Here is a 16735-nt window from a genome sequence, read left to right on the forward strand (position 1 = left end):
TAAATTACCTTAGAATGTGTCGCAACTAAAACATTGTAGTGCCCAATCACACATGTTCAAATGCCTCGTTTATATTAAATCTGCATTTGTTATATTTAGCTTAGTTTAAGAACCACATAAGATTCCCATAAAGATACAAACGCCCCCGCGCGCTCGTCTGCGTAAAAAGCGCTGTCGCTTTAAGAAAGAGATGCATCCTTGTACCGAGGGTGAAGAAGGATTACGGCCGCTGATCAGCTTATTCTCTTTCTTTAAAACGACTATTTAAGAGGTAAGTATATCATTTAACAGTCTTGATATGTAATTCACTCAAAACTACATGAATGTGAGCTCGGACTGCGGCACTGATCAATGCAGGTACCTCTGCGCTAACCATCCTGATGACAGACTGCATCACTACAGAGCATGTGATCAGTATGATAACACCGGCCTTTCATGCCTATTTGTTTGAACTTAACTATCTATTTATAGAGAGGTTACTTACGCTTCTTTGAATGAGCTTGTTATTTCCGCCTGTATCTGAAATAAAGAAGACAGTGGCTGTGTCTCAAAACCTAGCGTGCTGTCTAGCTAGACCACACTGATGGGCCTGTGATGAAGACTCGAAACGCGCTTATGGTTCCTGAAATGCTGTCCAGATGGGAAACTCAAAACGTTTTATATAGTTCCTTTTGGACCGACTGCCCGACTTATGATTTATATATTCGATCTAAGCTAAATTTCTAATAAAATGTTATAATTTAAAGAAATAAACCACAAGATGGAGTGCGTTACAGTGATATCACGGGTAAATGGTGTTCTTTAGCACGACTCAACAGCAATACGACAAAACGCAACTGTTCAATATGTAATAGCCTAATAATTCAGTCACAAAAAATAAACAATTATATCCCCAGGTAATATAGTTCATTATCCCAACTATCCGGTTGCCAAGTCTTGGTATAGAATTCAACTGGTCACAGATTTAGATCAGGGCTATTTTTACAGTTAACTAAAAAAGAATAATTAGTTACATGAAATAAAATAAATGCTAAATGAAAAACAAAATCATAAACTTATTTTATTTCAGCTAGTTTCCAAAGCAACATTTGTCGTTTTAATTCAGTTTAACTTGATGTAGCCTACTAAAATAACTAAAACTGAAATAAAAATCAATAAAAACTAACTTAGACATTGAAAAAATGCAATAACTAAAATGCCAAAAACACACAACAAAATTACTAAAACTTTAAAATTAAAATGATGAATACAAATCTCAGTGATGCTAAAATAACATGGATTTATATTACTTTCAGTTAATCCATTCTCCAAAAAGATTCATTTAGATTTGAATGCTGTTGTTACGCAAGTGGCGAAAGTGTTTTATGAATGACATGATTCGTTGAATCATTCACTCAACAGATTTGTTTAACACAGAGTCGTTTGTGACCAAAACAAGCGTTATTACAACAGTACATATTAAGTCCGAGTCTTATACAGATTCAAAACACTTGCTGATTTCAGAAACCACATTAACATAGATACTACTCTTAAGAGCAGTCTGCTAGTATGCAGTTCCCAATTCAGAAACTGACTCGTTCAGGGCGTGTTTGTTCATTGAATGAAAGAGATAAGTCAGTCCACAAGAACGATTTGAATATGTAAACTGGATGATGTTCACCTTAAGGGTTCACGATTATCCGTCTTACGTGCATCTATGTGTGCAAATCTCTGCAATCAGTATCAAATGTTTGAAAATACACATTGTAACAAGGCAATAAAAGCTCACCATGATTACTCATCTCTGCATATGTAAATCTGTTGTGCAGTTTGACGTTGCCTAGTCAGAAGCGGCCTTGATTTGGCTCATATGTGCCTGTCATGGCCTTGTCAAACACTGGACCGCCAGAGGACCGTCCCTGACATCCTCTATTTAGTGGACATTTTCTGAAGACCTCAGGACTGGCCTAAAGCTTGGTAAGACCACTTCTAGATATCAGTTCACCATAAATGCCTTGCTGGATAAATAAGTAATATCTATCTATCTACTTATTTCTGTTTAGTTCTCTAAACTTAGAATGTCCTGAAACAGACTGAATAGTTTAAATTGGTTATGAAATATTTAATTTATGGTTTCTAAACCTGCTGTACCACTATATAAGGCCAGTGTGAGTCTGTTGCATAAATATAATATCTCACAATATCAGATTTTCAGAGGGTGGACATTTCCACCTACCCTGTCTCCTACGACAGTGTCCTGTATTGGAAATCCTCATATTTGTGCGTAGAGGATCTCTAGAAGGGAAAGAGATGCCATGTGGCATTCTGTCTGCTCCTCTTAGTCATGCTCTAGTTGCCAAGGGTTAATGCGTCATTGTCACACTCAGCGGGTGATTTATGATGGTTTACGTGTTTCGTGAAAAAGTGTGAATAAATATGTTTTATGCACGTGTGTGGGCTGTTTTAATTCAGGGTGTTTAGGCAACTCACAATCACATTCTCTCTACACCTTTCCCTGCATAAATCAGTAATGAATGGGTGAACACTTCCTGATTTACTGCTCCATAAGTGGATGTACATTTCCCCAATAGAATCAATGAAGTTTTGACAGCCTTTTTGTCTCTCTCTATATATATTACACAACTCTCTGGAATACTTGATTCTGATTGGTCAGTCGGCTAAATCTGTGTTATGTCGGGTCACTGTCTGTATATCTATCTATCTATCTATCTATCTATCTATCTATCTATCTATCTATCTATCTATCTATCTATCCATCCATCCATCCATCCATCCATCCATCCATCCATCCATCCATCCATCCATCCATCCATCCATCCATCCATCCATCCATCCATCCATCCATCCATCCATCCATCCATCCATCCATCCATCCATCCATCCATCTATTGTCCGTAATAGTGCACATACTCTGGCATGTAGTGTGGTGACACTTTTGTGAGTTTGAATCCGGCTAGAGACGTTTCCTAATCCTATTTCAGTAATTTCCTGTCACTAGAAAAATGGCCACAAATAAAACAAAGGATTTGTACAATGATGTTGACACATCAATATAACCTTTTTTTTTTTTTTTTTTGTGGGCGAGGTTAAGCTGTGCGATGTTGAGCACATTCTGTTTTGTACTGCAATACTGCTTAAGGATTGTGTCTTGAGGTCTGCCTCACTCGTTACTGCACCTCGCAGTGACTCAGCAAGAGAAAGCAAAATTCTTCTTCTGGAAAAAAAACCACTAATATGGAAATGCTTTTCCGTTAACAAGCTGTGACCTTTTTATTCATCTGACTGAGACTTAAGGAGATGAGACAGAAGATGGATCTTGACATGTTTGGAAGACAGGACAGGACTGCAATGAACTGGATTTAAGGCACTGTGCGCACTGATTCATTCATCCAAAAGGGTGGGAATAATCTTTCACACTAAGTCTCAGGAGGCTGGGCAGAGGTTTTGCAACAGAAGACTCAGTTTCACATGAGACTGCAACTATTTTTTCAGCGAAGAATCAGATTACACATGCTATTCTTGACTTTAGCTTATAAAAGAGAGCTTCATGTTGCGGCTGATGGGAGGTTGAAGAATCAAAAGAAATATATCTGGCAGATTAGAGGAGACGCTTGACAGTTTACTGTGAAAACAGGACACACCCCGAGGGAGTGCAGTTCACTCATACACACACTCCCTGAAAGCACTGCTTTCCATGCACAAATGGCGGCAATCTCAGACTACCAGCGACACTATAATGTAAAAGACGAGGTAAAAGATGCTGTGTACTGTTTCCTCTGCACAGCAAAAAAAAAAAAATTGTTTTGTTTGTGTTACAGGAAATGTCCTTAAAATAACAGATTTACTTGAGAAGCAGAACTGTGGAGGATAATATTGTTTATGCTTATGTTGTGTGTGTGCAGCCGGGCGGTGAGGACATGCAGTCTGACGAGGGTACGGAGTGGCTCATGGAGCTGCTCACCGACGTGCAGCTCCAGCAGTATTTTCTGCGTATCCGTGACGACCTCAATGTCACACGTCTCTCACACTTTGACTATGTCAAAAATGAGGACCTTGAAAAGATCGGCATGGGCCGCCCAGGTGAGTGGGGTTGCATGTGTTTTAACTGTGTGAGAGGAGTTTTGAATGTTGGAAGAATTCATTAAATTATTATTAAATTATTTATTTTATTTGGGTATATAATATAATTTAAAAAAGATGAGGTGAATATTATATTATATTACATTACATTACATTACATTACATTACATTACATTACATTACATTATATTATAATGTATTATATTATTATATCTTATTATATATTTTTCATCCCTCTCTGGCTCCGCAGGTCAGAGACGGCTGTGGGAGGCAGTGAAAAGGAGAAGGGCCATGTGCAAACGGAAGTCATGGATGAGCAAGGTATGGTGTGGATCCTGAAATGAAAAATGCCTATATATATATATATATATATATATATATATATATATGTACACACACACACACATATACACACACATATATATATATATATATATATATATATATATATATATATATATATATATTAGTGTTATTTTAGTTTTATTATATTACAGGGTGATATGACTGGTTGCTCACTGAAGCTAAGCAGGGCTGAGCCTGGTGCTGCTGGAAGAGGTGTTAGTGAGGCCAGCAGGGGGCGCTCACCCTGTGGTCCTAACGCCTCAGTATAGTTATGGGGACACTATACTGTCAAAAAGCACTGTCCTTCGGGATGAGACATTAAACCGAGGTCCTGACTCTCTGTGGTCATTAAAAATACCAGGATGTCTTTCGAAAAAGAGTAGGGGTGTAACATCGGCATTCTGTCCCTTATGGCCTCCTAATAATCCCCATATACTGATTGGCTGCATCACTGTCTCCTCTCCACCAATAAGCTGGTTTGTGGTGGGCGTTCCAGCATAATATGGCTGCCTTTGCATCATCCAGGTGGATGCTGCACATTGGTGGTGGTTAAGAAGATTCCCCCCTTCCATATGTAAAGCGCTTTGAGTACCCAGAAAAAGCGCTATATACTATAAATATAACAAATTATTATTATTATTTTAATTTTTAGTATCATTTTATTCATTTTTTAAATTAGTGCTATTTAAGTGTAATTATTTTTTTTATTTCAGTTTTAGGTTTTAGTACTTTTTTTAGTATTTACAGTTAATAACTTGAACTTAATTCAGTTTATTTCCAAGGCAACATTTAATTTATGTATATTATTTCAGCTTTATTTCAATTAACAGAAAAAAAAAAGAAAAGAAAAAAAAAAAAAAAATATATATATATATATATATATATATATACACGCACACAATATATATATATATATATATATACACACACACACACACATACACACACACACACTAAGTATATATATTGAGTACGTTGAGGAGATTCCCCCTTCCATGTAAAGTGCTTTGAGTGCAGAGAAAAGTGCTATATAAATGTAATGAATTATTATTATTATTATTATATATTATATACATACTGTGTGTGTGTGTGTGTGTGCGTGTGCCTGTGTGTATAGGGATAGATCACACAAAAATAAAAATTCTAATTCTGTCATCATTTACGCATCCCCATTTCATTCCAGACCTGTATGACTTTATTTCTTCTGTGAAACGCTGAAGGAGATTTAGTAAATATGTCGATTTTATATGTCGATTTTAAATAAGTATTTTTTTCTCATAGCTGCATTTAAGCTTCACATAGATTATCACTGATGTCTGCCAGGTTTATAAATGACACCTCTCACTGTGTGAAAAGCTACTGCATCTTGGAGTCAGAGGCAGGTGGAATCACCCTCAGCCGTAGTCTCTGTGCTTGGGCCAGCAGGTGTTCACCGGGAAGCGTCCTGACTCCGATTCCCAGACTCCAGCGGTGTTCCGCAGCTCATCCCCATCATCAGCTCAACCAGACGGTCAGCCAGCCGATCTCACCTGCCTCATCAGTGACAGAGACCTCACCCTCTACGAGAAACTGGGAGACGGCTCCTTCGGAGTGGTGAAACGGGGAGAATGGCAAGCCCCCTCTGGAAGAGTGGTAAGAGGGAAGGGAGATAAACATCACTAGTAATGATTAGGTATCCATATGCAAAATGAATATAATGCATAGAGTTTCTTCCTGTGTTGTAGCTGAGTGTGGCTGTAAAGTGCCTGAAGACAGACCTGTTGGACCAGCAGGGTGAAGGTCTAGATGACTTCATAAGGGAAGTTAACGCCATGCACTCCCTGGACCACCACAATCTTATTCGTCTATATGGTGTTGTCCTCACACACCCCATGAAGATGGTGAGGAATGAGAATTGAAGTACTAAAAATGGCATTCTGTGTCTTTAAAAAAACAACTATGTTCCTATAGTCTACCTTTATGGTATAGCAAACAAACCTAAACCTGAAACTGAACTACACTAATACTTTTACTTAGCAAGGACACATTAAATTGATCAAAAGTGACAGTAAAGACTTTTACATTGTACATTTTTTTTAATGTTATATTCATCAAAGAATCCTGAAAAAAAAATGTTTCAGGGTTTCCACAAAAATATTAAGCATCACAACATTGATAACAATAAGACATGTTTCTTGAGCACCAAATCAGCACATTACAATGATTTCTACAAGATCATGTGACTGAAGACAGGAGTAATGGCTGCTGACAATTCAGCTTTGCCCTCACAGGAATAAATCACAATTTAAAATATATTAAAATAGAAAAGTCATATTAAGTAATAATAATATTTCACAATATTACTGGTATTTTTGATCAAATAAATGCAACCTTGTTGAGCATTAGAGACCTTTTTTCAAAAACCTAAAAAATCATACTGACTCCCAACATTTTAAATTTAGAATTGTTAATGGTTTTCATTTTTGTGTGAACTACCCATCTTATTTGTGTTTCAGGTGACAGAACTTGCCCCATTGGGTGCTTTGTTGGACCGCCTGAGGAAGCGCCAGGGTCATATTTTGATAGCGGTGCTGTGCCACTACGCCGTTCAGATCTCCTGTGGCATGGCGTACCTTGAGTCCCGACGATTCATTCACAGAGACCTGGCTGCACGCAACATCCTGTTAGCCTCCAACGACCTCATCAAGATCGGTGACTTCGGCCTAATGAGGGCCTTGCCTAAAAACGATGATCATTACGTGATGCAGGAGCATCACAAAGTCCCTTTTGCCTGGTGAGAAGAGTTATAGACCACCATCTACTTTTTATTCGTTCCCCCAGCCCATGTTGACATGCCCTGTGCTTTGCAGGTGTGCTCCAGAGAGCCTGAAGACCCGTACCTTCTCCCATGCCAGTGATACCTGGATGTTTGGAGTAACATTGTGGGAAATGTTCACTCATGGGCAAGAACCATGGGTTGGACTCAATGGTAGTCAGGTATACACACATACCTGACTCTAAACACTTTTTTCTGTAAGTAAAGATGGTGTGACATCTGTGTGTCCTTTTGCATAGATTCTCCATAAGATCGATAGGGAGGGAGAGAGGCTTATCAAACCAGAGGACTGTCCGCAGGACATTTATAACGTCATGCTGCAGTCCTGGTCGCCCAAACCCGAGGACAGGCCGACATTTGTGTCCCTCAGGGACTTCCTTGTGGAGGTAAGGTCTCGAATAGCAACAACAGAAGGTGATTATACTGGATAGAATGTCCTTGTATCAAAGTCTTTTTTATTGAATTGCACGTACACCAGAATGTCAATTTAATTATTGGTTGTTTTAATTGATGAAGTCTTTCTAATTCACTTATAGACAATGCCCACTGACATGAGGGCACTGCAGGACTTTGATGAACCAGACAAACTTAAGATTCATGCCAATGACATCATCACTATCATTGAGGGCAGGTGAGCACGCATTTTAGAGTTTTTTGAGGGCATGTGAGGACGTATTTTAGAGTTTAGAGTATTTTAGAGCCAGGTTTGAGTAACCACTGTATTATGTGGTTGCTGTTAACCTATGGCCCAGGAAAGAAAGCATTTTAAGGTATGCCAAAGTCAGAATTTGATCAATAGATTTAATAATCATTAAATTAACTGCAATTATTTTATTCTTGACAGTCCTAGTTTTTCACCATTTATTCTAATGACATGAATGTTTGACAAAGCAGCCTTGCTTTCTTTGAAAACAAATTGTGTGTTTACTCTAGTTCTTTGAGTCTGTTTTTACAGCCTAATTTCTGTGCTGCAGAGCAGAGAACTATTGGTGGAGAGGTCAGAACAGACAGACTCTGAAGGTGGGACAGTTCCCGAGGAATGTGGTGACCTCTGTGGCTGGTCTGTCTGCTCACGACATCAGCCGACCTCTCAAGCACAGTTTCATCCACACAGGCCATGGAGACACAGACCCACACCGAAGTTGGGGCGCCCCTGACAAGATCGATGAGTAATATTCCATGACCATGCACGACTGACCTCTTGTTAGCAGACTCTATGGATTTTTTTCTCTCTTAGGGAACAGACCGCTTTACTTGTGTTCACCACTAGAGAGCAGCAATATATTATTTTAACCCAGTAGTTCTTAACCTTTTTCACTCTTTTTCTGGGAATTCTGCTGTAATTATAATAAAGTTTCTTGCTTTTAAACTATTTTAATGGAAAATTTGAATATTGATATGTTAAATTTTATTTAACCTCGATTCATTTTGTGATTTCAAAAATGTCAAGAACTGTATGATACAGTGGCCGAAAGAGCTCAATGCGCTGAAACTGAAAAATAAAACACATGCAAATAGAAAAAGAACAGCAAATGTGGAAAACATTGTCATCAGTTTAACAGCACTTGTGCTTCAAATACTCACAATACAACCAAATACAGAAACGGACTGCAAATACTCACAACAGACATACGATCAGGATGTTAAAATAAACAAAAAACTCACCTTTAAGGTCATCGTCAACACCACTGACAAGCAGACACTGAACAATAAGCATGTCTCATCCAGGTTTGACACTTGTTGTGAGTATTTGCAGCGCGTTTATGTATTTGGTTGCGTTGTGAGATTTGCAGCACATGTGTTGTCAAACTGTAGAAGATGTTTTATTTAGTTATTTACCCAATGTGCTTTGTGTTCAGTCTGTACCTTGGTAATCCTATGGATCCTCCAGATGTTCTTGGGCTGGATTCAAATGCGGCCAAGCCCACTAAACTTCCAAACCGGGCTAAAAGTAAGCAATCGCTTGATCTTGTTGAGCTGGGCTGTTCTGCTCTTCTTTAAATTCACCACTTCTCTCTGTCTTCTTTTATTTCTGATCTTTTCTTACTGTTGTGTCAGAACAACCTCCCCCCAGACCTCCTAAACCAGCAGTTCTTCTTAAGAGTAAGAACCATTTCTTTTCTTCTAAGAATCACATGACAAAACCAATTTTCCTAAAGTTTTGCCTTGTTCCCAGAACCATTTTACGACTCTGTGCTGGACAATGATGATGATCTGATAGTGACGGGTGTGAAGAAACTCTCGCTTAAGACTCCCACGTACCTGGGTTTACGCCCCTGGCCTTGGGAAAGCACTAGGCCGAGTGACCGCCTTAGCGAAGTCTCACTCATTGACTTTGGTGACGATAGTTTTAGCTCTACATCACCCTCACCCATTACCGAGACGCCCAACCCCAGCACAGCGAAACCACCCTTATCCTACGCCGCATCTATCTTAGATATGGCGCCACCGCAGAGCCCCAATCGAGCCCTGCCCAACCCCATGCACCCTACTCCTGTGGTGGATTGGGATATGCGGCCCCTACCTTCTCTTCCGGCATATGACGAAGTGGCCTTGGAGTGTGCTGAGCAGGAAGACATGGAAGTGAGCTCCATAAATGCATCTGCAGTGCAGGAAGACACTGTATCTGAACAGACACAATCAGAGGATGACATTAAAGCCGATGGTAAATGCAATGTGGAGGACAACCTCTTTCTACCATTCAAGCTTGGTGAGGAATCCCACTCGTTTTCGCAATCAGCAGACATCTTCAAGGAGCTACAAAGGGAGGTGATGGTGAAGCTTCGGGTCCCTCCGACCGGACGTTCCCTACCTTCTTCACCCCTCCCGACTCCTTCAGCTCTCGCCCCGCACAGACAGATCATCCTGCCCTCCTCCTATGAGGACAGGCCTCAGATTCCTCCAAGAATCCCAATCCCACCCATGCGGCCCTCTAAGCGGGCAGGAATATATGGCAGCAGACTGTCGGTTTCTCTTGGAGACCAAGAAGACGTGAGCCGCTGTCCGCCTCAGATACCCCCAAGGGATCACGCTCTTTCTCAGCCCAACTCTCGAGCACCGAGCCCTATGGTGCCGCAAAGCGGCTCCCCTCAACAGAGATCCAGCCTCTGTTGCGTCGGATCATTGGGCTCCTGCCTATCCCCGTCATCATATTCCTCTGCGCCATCCAGCTCCTCCATCACATCATCTACATCAACCGCCACCACTGCAAGTTCTCAGTATGGATCTACTGAAGTGGGCCAGACTCCGGCTAAGAGTCCCTGCATTCTCCCTATCGTGTATGGTGGCGTGAAGGCCAGCAGCACTCATTACTACTTGCTACCTGAGAAACCGGCATACCTGGACAAGTACGAGAGGTTCTTGAAAGACTCAGAGGGAAACAATGAGAAAAAAAACACAAATATGGCCACTGTGAGGCCTATGGTTCAACAGCAAGTCAACAAGCCCAGTTCTTCCCCCGGCCACACTAGTAACAGCGGGACTTCCAACAGTCTGGCCTGGCCGAGCAGCACCCAAGCAGGTGTCTACAACCGTGTCACGATACAACAAGTAAGCAATTTTTCACCAGAGACTCTCACCATTGGCTACTCAATGATGTCATGGTGTTTTGAGATGACTGATTGGTTGTTTCTGTAGGTGCAGGAGGCGGTACATGGAGTGACTGTAGAGGAGTGTCAAACGGCCCTTCAGACACACAGCTGGAACTTTCAGGAGGCTGTGAAATATCTGAAGGTATCTGTGTGCTTCATTTCAGACACAAAAGAGAGAGAGGTGCTCATGGATGATGAAAGATCTTTGAAGCATTTACACAGATGACTGTTTCCTGATGTAGGTGGAGCAGTTGTTCCGACTGGGTTTGAAGGCTCGGCCTGAATGCGTAGAAGCTCTGGAGAGATGTGGCTGGAATCTGGAGCAGGCCAGCACTCAAATGCTGGACTCCTACGGTCCATCTAGACATAGGTAGTATAACTATATGATTATTAAAGGAATAGTTCTCCCAAAAATGAAAATTTACCTTATTTAGGACTTTTTTTCCTCAGTGAAACATTTTTTTTTTTTTCAATACATTTATGTCCATACAATGAAAATCATTGGGGTCCAGTGTTGTTTTTGACCCCACTGATATTCATTATATGGAGGGTAAAAAAACCCGAATTCTTTAAATTTTGTCTTTTGTGTTACACAGAAAAATAAAGTAAAGAAGAATACAACATATATTCAACATATCTCTCTGATTTGTGTCAGGTTCTAATGGCAAGAACGGAAGAACAGAGCTGATCTCCGTTCCAGCGAAGCAAAGCCAATGAGAATCGATCCAATGAGAATTCAGCTCTTTGACTGTGGACCAGTTATACAGTAGATGTTTGCTAATAGATTATGCAGGTCACTTGAATATTCATTGCTTAACTGCATATAATCAATACAAGAAAAATGCACAATTCACTTACTTGAAGTACAACAAGTGCAATGTGAACAGTTAAAAATGAACCATGTACATCAGATTGTGTTTGTATTTTTTGCTTAAGTTTTAAAATAGAGAAAAGTTTGCTTTTCACTGCATCAAATGTGACTTTACCCTACTGCATTCAGCCTGTGAAATGTTTGTAGTTTATTTATTCAGAATATTTTATGCAGGGGAGTAGGTATCTTCTGAAAAGTGGGGACATCATTTAAATCTTATCAGCACTGCTCAATATTAATTGAGCGATGTGAGTTGTAATGGTTGCTACATCTCCTAATTTAATGTAAAGACATTGCAGGGTATACTGGTCAGACATTATAAGCTTTTTAATGGATGTATGAATGGATGTATAGACCATTAAGGTGCAGTCGCATTTACTGTTCTGCAAATTTTGTGTAAGAAGTCCGTCATTTCAATAGGAATTGAAATCCATGTGATCAGCAATTTCGTGTGAGGGTAAAAGATTTCCCCACACAGATTCCTCAGAGGGTTCAAGGTCACATGGCGAATGACCAACTTGGTTTGAAAGTGACTTCTGTGTAAGCTGTGCTTAATACATCGCTACATTATTGACAATGGACTTTTTCCTGTGAAATTTCATGATAATATGACCTCACCTTTATGCATTATATTTTACGCTCATACTTCGGTTAACTCTCATTCATGATGTTGCATGCAGTATATAGGCCTTGTTGCTAATATCAGCTTATACTAGTTTTTCATTAGTTTTATTCTATTCTGTGGTGGTAAAATTAGTCGCCGCCTAAGACTGCACAGCCACAGATCACACACAGCTGGTCTTTTTTTTTTCCATGCCTCTATTATTGTGGTTTAATCTATTTCAGATAACCCACGATTAAAACAAACAAACTGGTCGAACTGAGAATGTTCATTCCTCATGTCAAAAGTCTGGCTAGACAAGACTATTTTAGAATAAACCCATTTTTCATGTGCCATGATGGCTGCATACAATACTGTAAATGCACTTAGTGTATTCTTAATTCATCAGTTTCGTGTTAGTTTTGTTGGTCTTCATTGTCTTTATCACGGGACCAATTGTTCTCAGTTGCTGATTTAACTATTATGAGAATATCATCTTTTTCATTTACTTTTAGGTAAGTGGAACTCTGCTTTGAACTTTGCATTTTGCGATTTTGCTCAGGTTCATATATCACAGAAACAGCACTTAGTCTCTGTATGAAGATTAGGAGAAGTGTGTATTAATGAAATGATCTTAACTGGAACTGAATAACAGCTTTTTATGTGCATTTTTCTTCTGTCAGAACATGTTGACCATGCATCAATCACGCACAGACGTCTTACTAAGCAAATTGAGGCTTTTGCTCTGTGCTTGTGTGCTCTGTAATTTTCATCTGCCTCCTTTACAGATCCTCAGTATTCTAGTTATGTTTTACCTGCACTGGTTTTGTGTTCATGTCTTTGCAATTGTTGTTCAGTTTTTGGAATATAGCCTGTGTCAGTGCTCACCTTATGTTGGTTGCCTCCCACTTTTTCTGAATTGGGTGGCAGAATGCTGGGCTTACTGTAAAAGCTTTATAAATGTGTATTCTATAATTATCTATATGTATTTTTGTAATGAAGTATATATTTAAAACTCGTGTGAATGAGGTTTCATTATTTTATCAGCCTTTTTGAGTTTGAAGTATTATGGCAACTATTCACAGATATATTCACAGATTATACAGAACGCAAGATTCCAAGAGGCAGAGCTGCACCATGGGGTCCACTGACCCTGGAAGTGGAGCTGCACCATGGGGCCCACTGACTCTGTGGAGTTGCACCATGGGGCCCACTGACCCTGGAAGTGGAGCTGCACCATGGATTTCCACATGAGCTGTGAGAAGCCTTACAGAACATATACTGAATTTCAAAATGTACAGGACATGGTGCTGTCTAATGAATATAAATATATTTCTAGAATATAATGAAATACATAAAATAGTACAAATTAATGAAAATGTATTTTGCTGTTATGTTGTTAGTTTGTCAGGCATTAAAAGATATTTGAAATATGGATGCTGATAATTTGACGATTTCTCTAAATCTTTATTTCTCTAATCCACCATTAGATGTCAGTGCTGTGCTAAAGAATGCATTGCTTTCAAAGTTACTTGTATCATATTTCATATTCTCCAGACAAGAATTTATTCTCTATTACACTAATAGCACTTCTAGAGCAAACTTGACAAATAACCCCAGGTTTTAAGGGGTCCATTTCAGTTGTCTAGTAGTCTGTCTCAGCCTTAGACGTCACGCCCACGGACCGTTGGCTGAACATCTGATGCATAATGTATATATATATATACATTATGCATTAAACAAACCTCATATATATATATATATATATATATATATATATATATATATATATATATATATATGAGGTTTGTTTTTGGATAGCCATTAAAGTTTTCTAAACGGAAATAGAACATTAGTTTTTGGTTTGTAGAATGTATATTCCACATATTCTAACTGATGGTAACATGCCCCTAGCGTTATGCTAATGATATTTTAATATTCCTCTAACATTATTCCAACATTCCCAGAACATAATTCTATGTATGGATGCCCATAATAATCATTATACAGACCATATCTTGTTTTTATTTATTGTTTAATTATTCAAAACTATTCTGAGCACATCGACCATCATATGGAAGATTAAATAAGATTAAATTGGTCCACTATGATTTACTATATTTCACAGGGTACCCTAATAAACATGTAATTACACTGTAGTAACAAATGTATAATTACATTGTAATAAACATATACTAACACTGTAAAATGTATAATTAATTACAATGTAATAAACATATAATTACACTGTAGTAACACACATATAATTACAATGTAGTAACAAATGTTTAATTACAATGTAACAAACGTATAATTACACTGTAGTAAAAAAAATTGACACTGTCATAAAAAATAATTACACTGTAGAACTTTTTTATTGTTACAGTGTAAGAAATGTATAATTGCACTGTAGTAACAAACGTATAATTAAAATGTAGTAACAAATGAATAATAATACTGTAACAAATGTATAATTAAACATATAGAGAAGAGCTTATTTGCTGTTAATTGTATCATGTTTGGATAAATTTGTTTTGTTTACAAAAACTATAAAACTGATTTGTATACAATCATTTCAACTTTAATTTGAGTGCAAATATAAATTATAAGTTGAATTTAATAGCTATGTTGTGTTTTTTTAACCCTAATATTATAGTGGACCAAGTTAGAGGGTTCCCTGTATAGTTTGCAGCATTCTTTGGGAGAGATTTGTTTTCCTTAAGAAAAATCGAACTATCTGTATCGGCTGATATCATTCTGAATCCGTATCGGTGGAGAAATTTCGTATCGGTGCATAATTATAAGTAATTATTCAAGAAAGAGATCGATAAACAAATGTTAGTCAGCCAGTAAAACGAAATGACCATTCATTTTTAAATTGGGGCAATTCCACGCAAAACTGTCACATCCATAACGCCAACACAATGCCATTGTATTTAGTTGGCGTTATGGATGTGAAATTTTTTGTGCGGAATTGCCCATTGGTTATTAAATAATAACCTAAAAATATCCATTAGTGAACATTCTGTATATTATTTCTAGGTTATTTAATAATAACTACCTAGCAGCGTTCTGGGAATGTTATTTTATGGTTGCAAAATAATGACCTAAAAATTACCATTAGAGAACGTTCTGAATAAGTTATATTAGGTTATTTAAAAATAATCTCCCTGCAACGTTGGTTGCAAAAAATAAATCCTAAAAAGAACGTTCCTAGAACATTATTATTTGGTTCTCAAAAAAACCCGCGCTTTTTTGAGAAACTCTCAAAAAAGCACGCTTAATCTCGATAAAGCTGTTTTATTACTCAATAGGCGAGTATTATTGAACAGATAAATTGCCAAATATGCAGCTCTCTAACTGTTCATTGTAAAGCACTATTGTGAAGGGTCATTTCATTGTTGTATAGCGCTGTGCTGGATTTTTTTTTTTTTAAGTAGGCCTATACCATGTCTATTATAGGGTATAGGCAGCTGCATTAACATTGAGATCCTTTCCATCTAAATTGGTTAGATCTCTTAAACGTACAGTATGGGATTTTTTCTCCACTAGGGGTCGCTAACCTATTTACAATAACAAAGGCGTAGTTTGATGACGCAACATTTGCTAAGAATTATGGATCTTGTCGTCAACGTCAAGCCGACCGATCTAATAATGTTTATGGATGACTGAATACATCGATGCTTTTATCATGACTGTGATATGAAGCAGTTCGGGATTGCTAAGAGACAGCTATCAGCTCCACACGCGACGCGAGTCCCGCGGATATAAAAGGAATATGGACATTTCATTCTACCGAACTACACGCAGAATTACTACTCACAGGTCAGTTTATTAGACAAATTAAACTTGTGAGGTAACGCAGCGCTGTTTCACTTGGTCTAACATTACACTATTACACTAAGCTGCATTTGAATGTGTTGAAATTTATGTGTTAGTTTGTCTGTATGAGACTAGCAGTAAGCTAGATCAACATTAGAATAACATACAGATCATATTCTGACATTTTATCATTGTTGAACTATATAACATTGATTAGTTTTATGTAAATGTGCTCACCTGTTTAATAAAGTACATGTAGGAGCGGTCGAAGTCTCGGACGTGGAGCTCTCGTTTATATACTGTCTATGGGAGCTCTTGGCATCTCGAAAATACCGCGCTGATATTGATTCTCGTTTTAGTTCTCCTTTTTTATCCAAAGTCTGCTTGCCATGGTCCATAATGTTTGAACGAAACAACAACAGCGTGCAGATAGACATTGCGAACTACAGTGGTCCACGTCTGTCGTCTTGGTTACTATCAGAGGGCTCTGGTTCATAACTCTGGTTGCCATGGCAGCACGAGCTGAAACCAGGGACAACGCGGATATGACGCCATTGACTGCGACAAAACGGAAATAAAGAAACGTGCCGTGTCTTCGAATTAAATTAAAA

The 16735-nt window shown here is 38.5% G+C and overlaps 1 protein-coding gene across 4 annotated transcripts; it reads left to right on the plus strand.

Annotated features, from left to right (window-relative positions):
- The first annotated feature begins 161 nt into the window (after positions 1 to 161).
- On the plus strand, positions 162 to 13320 carry tnk2a (tyrosine kinase, non-receptor, 2a). 4 transcript variants are annotated; one of them, XM_084102888.1, is made up of 17 exons: positions 162 to 271; positions 1809 to 1956; positions 3903 to 4080; positions 4331 to 4401; positions 5830 to 6057; positions 6150 to 6305; positions 6921 to 7198; positions 7275 to 7401; positions 7480 to 7626; positions 7777 to 7871; positions 8215 to 8409; positions 9100 to 9191; positions 9299 to 9343; positions 9417 to 10789; positions 10877 to 10972; positions 11073 to 11200; positions 11486 to 13320. In XM_084102888.1, exons 3-17 carry the CDS (start codon positions 3918 to 3920, stop codon positions 11490 to 11492), a joined length of 3201 nt encoding a protein of 1066 aa, XP_083959014.1. In that variant the 5' UTR covers positions 162 to 271; positions 1809 to 1956; positions 3903 to 3917; the 3' UTR covers positions 11493 to 13320. The 4 variants fall into 4 exon arrangements, with proteins under 4 accessions (XP_083959014.1, XP_083959011.1, XP_083959012.1 ...); XM_084102885.1 differs by lacking the exons at positions 162 to 271; positions 1809 to 1956 and adding an exon at positions 3562 to 3750; XM_084102886.1 differs by lacking the exons at positions 162 to 271; positions 1809 to 1956 and adding an exon at positions 3562 to 3750 and having other exon boundaries at positions 5851 to 6057.
- The last annotated feature ends 3415 nt before the right edge of the window (positions 13321 to 16735 follow it).

Source organism: Abramis brama, assembly GCF_963993115.1.
Source record: "Abramis brama genome assembly, chromosome: 24".
Taxonomy (NCBI): domain Eukaryota; kingdom Metazoa; phylum Chordata; class Actinopteri; order Cypriniformes; family Leuciscidae; genus Abramis; species Abramis brama.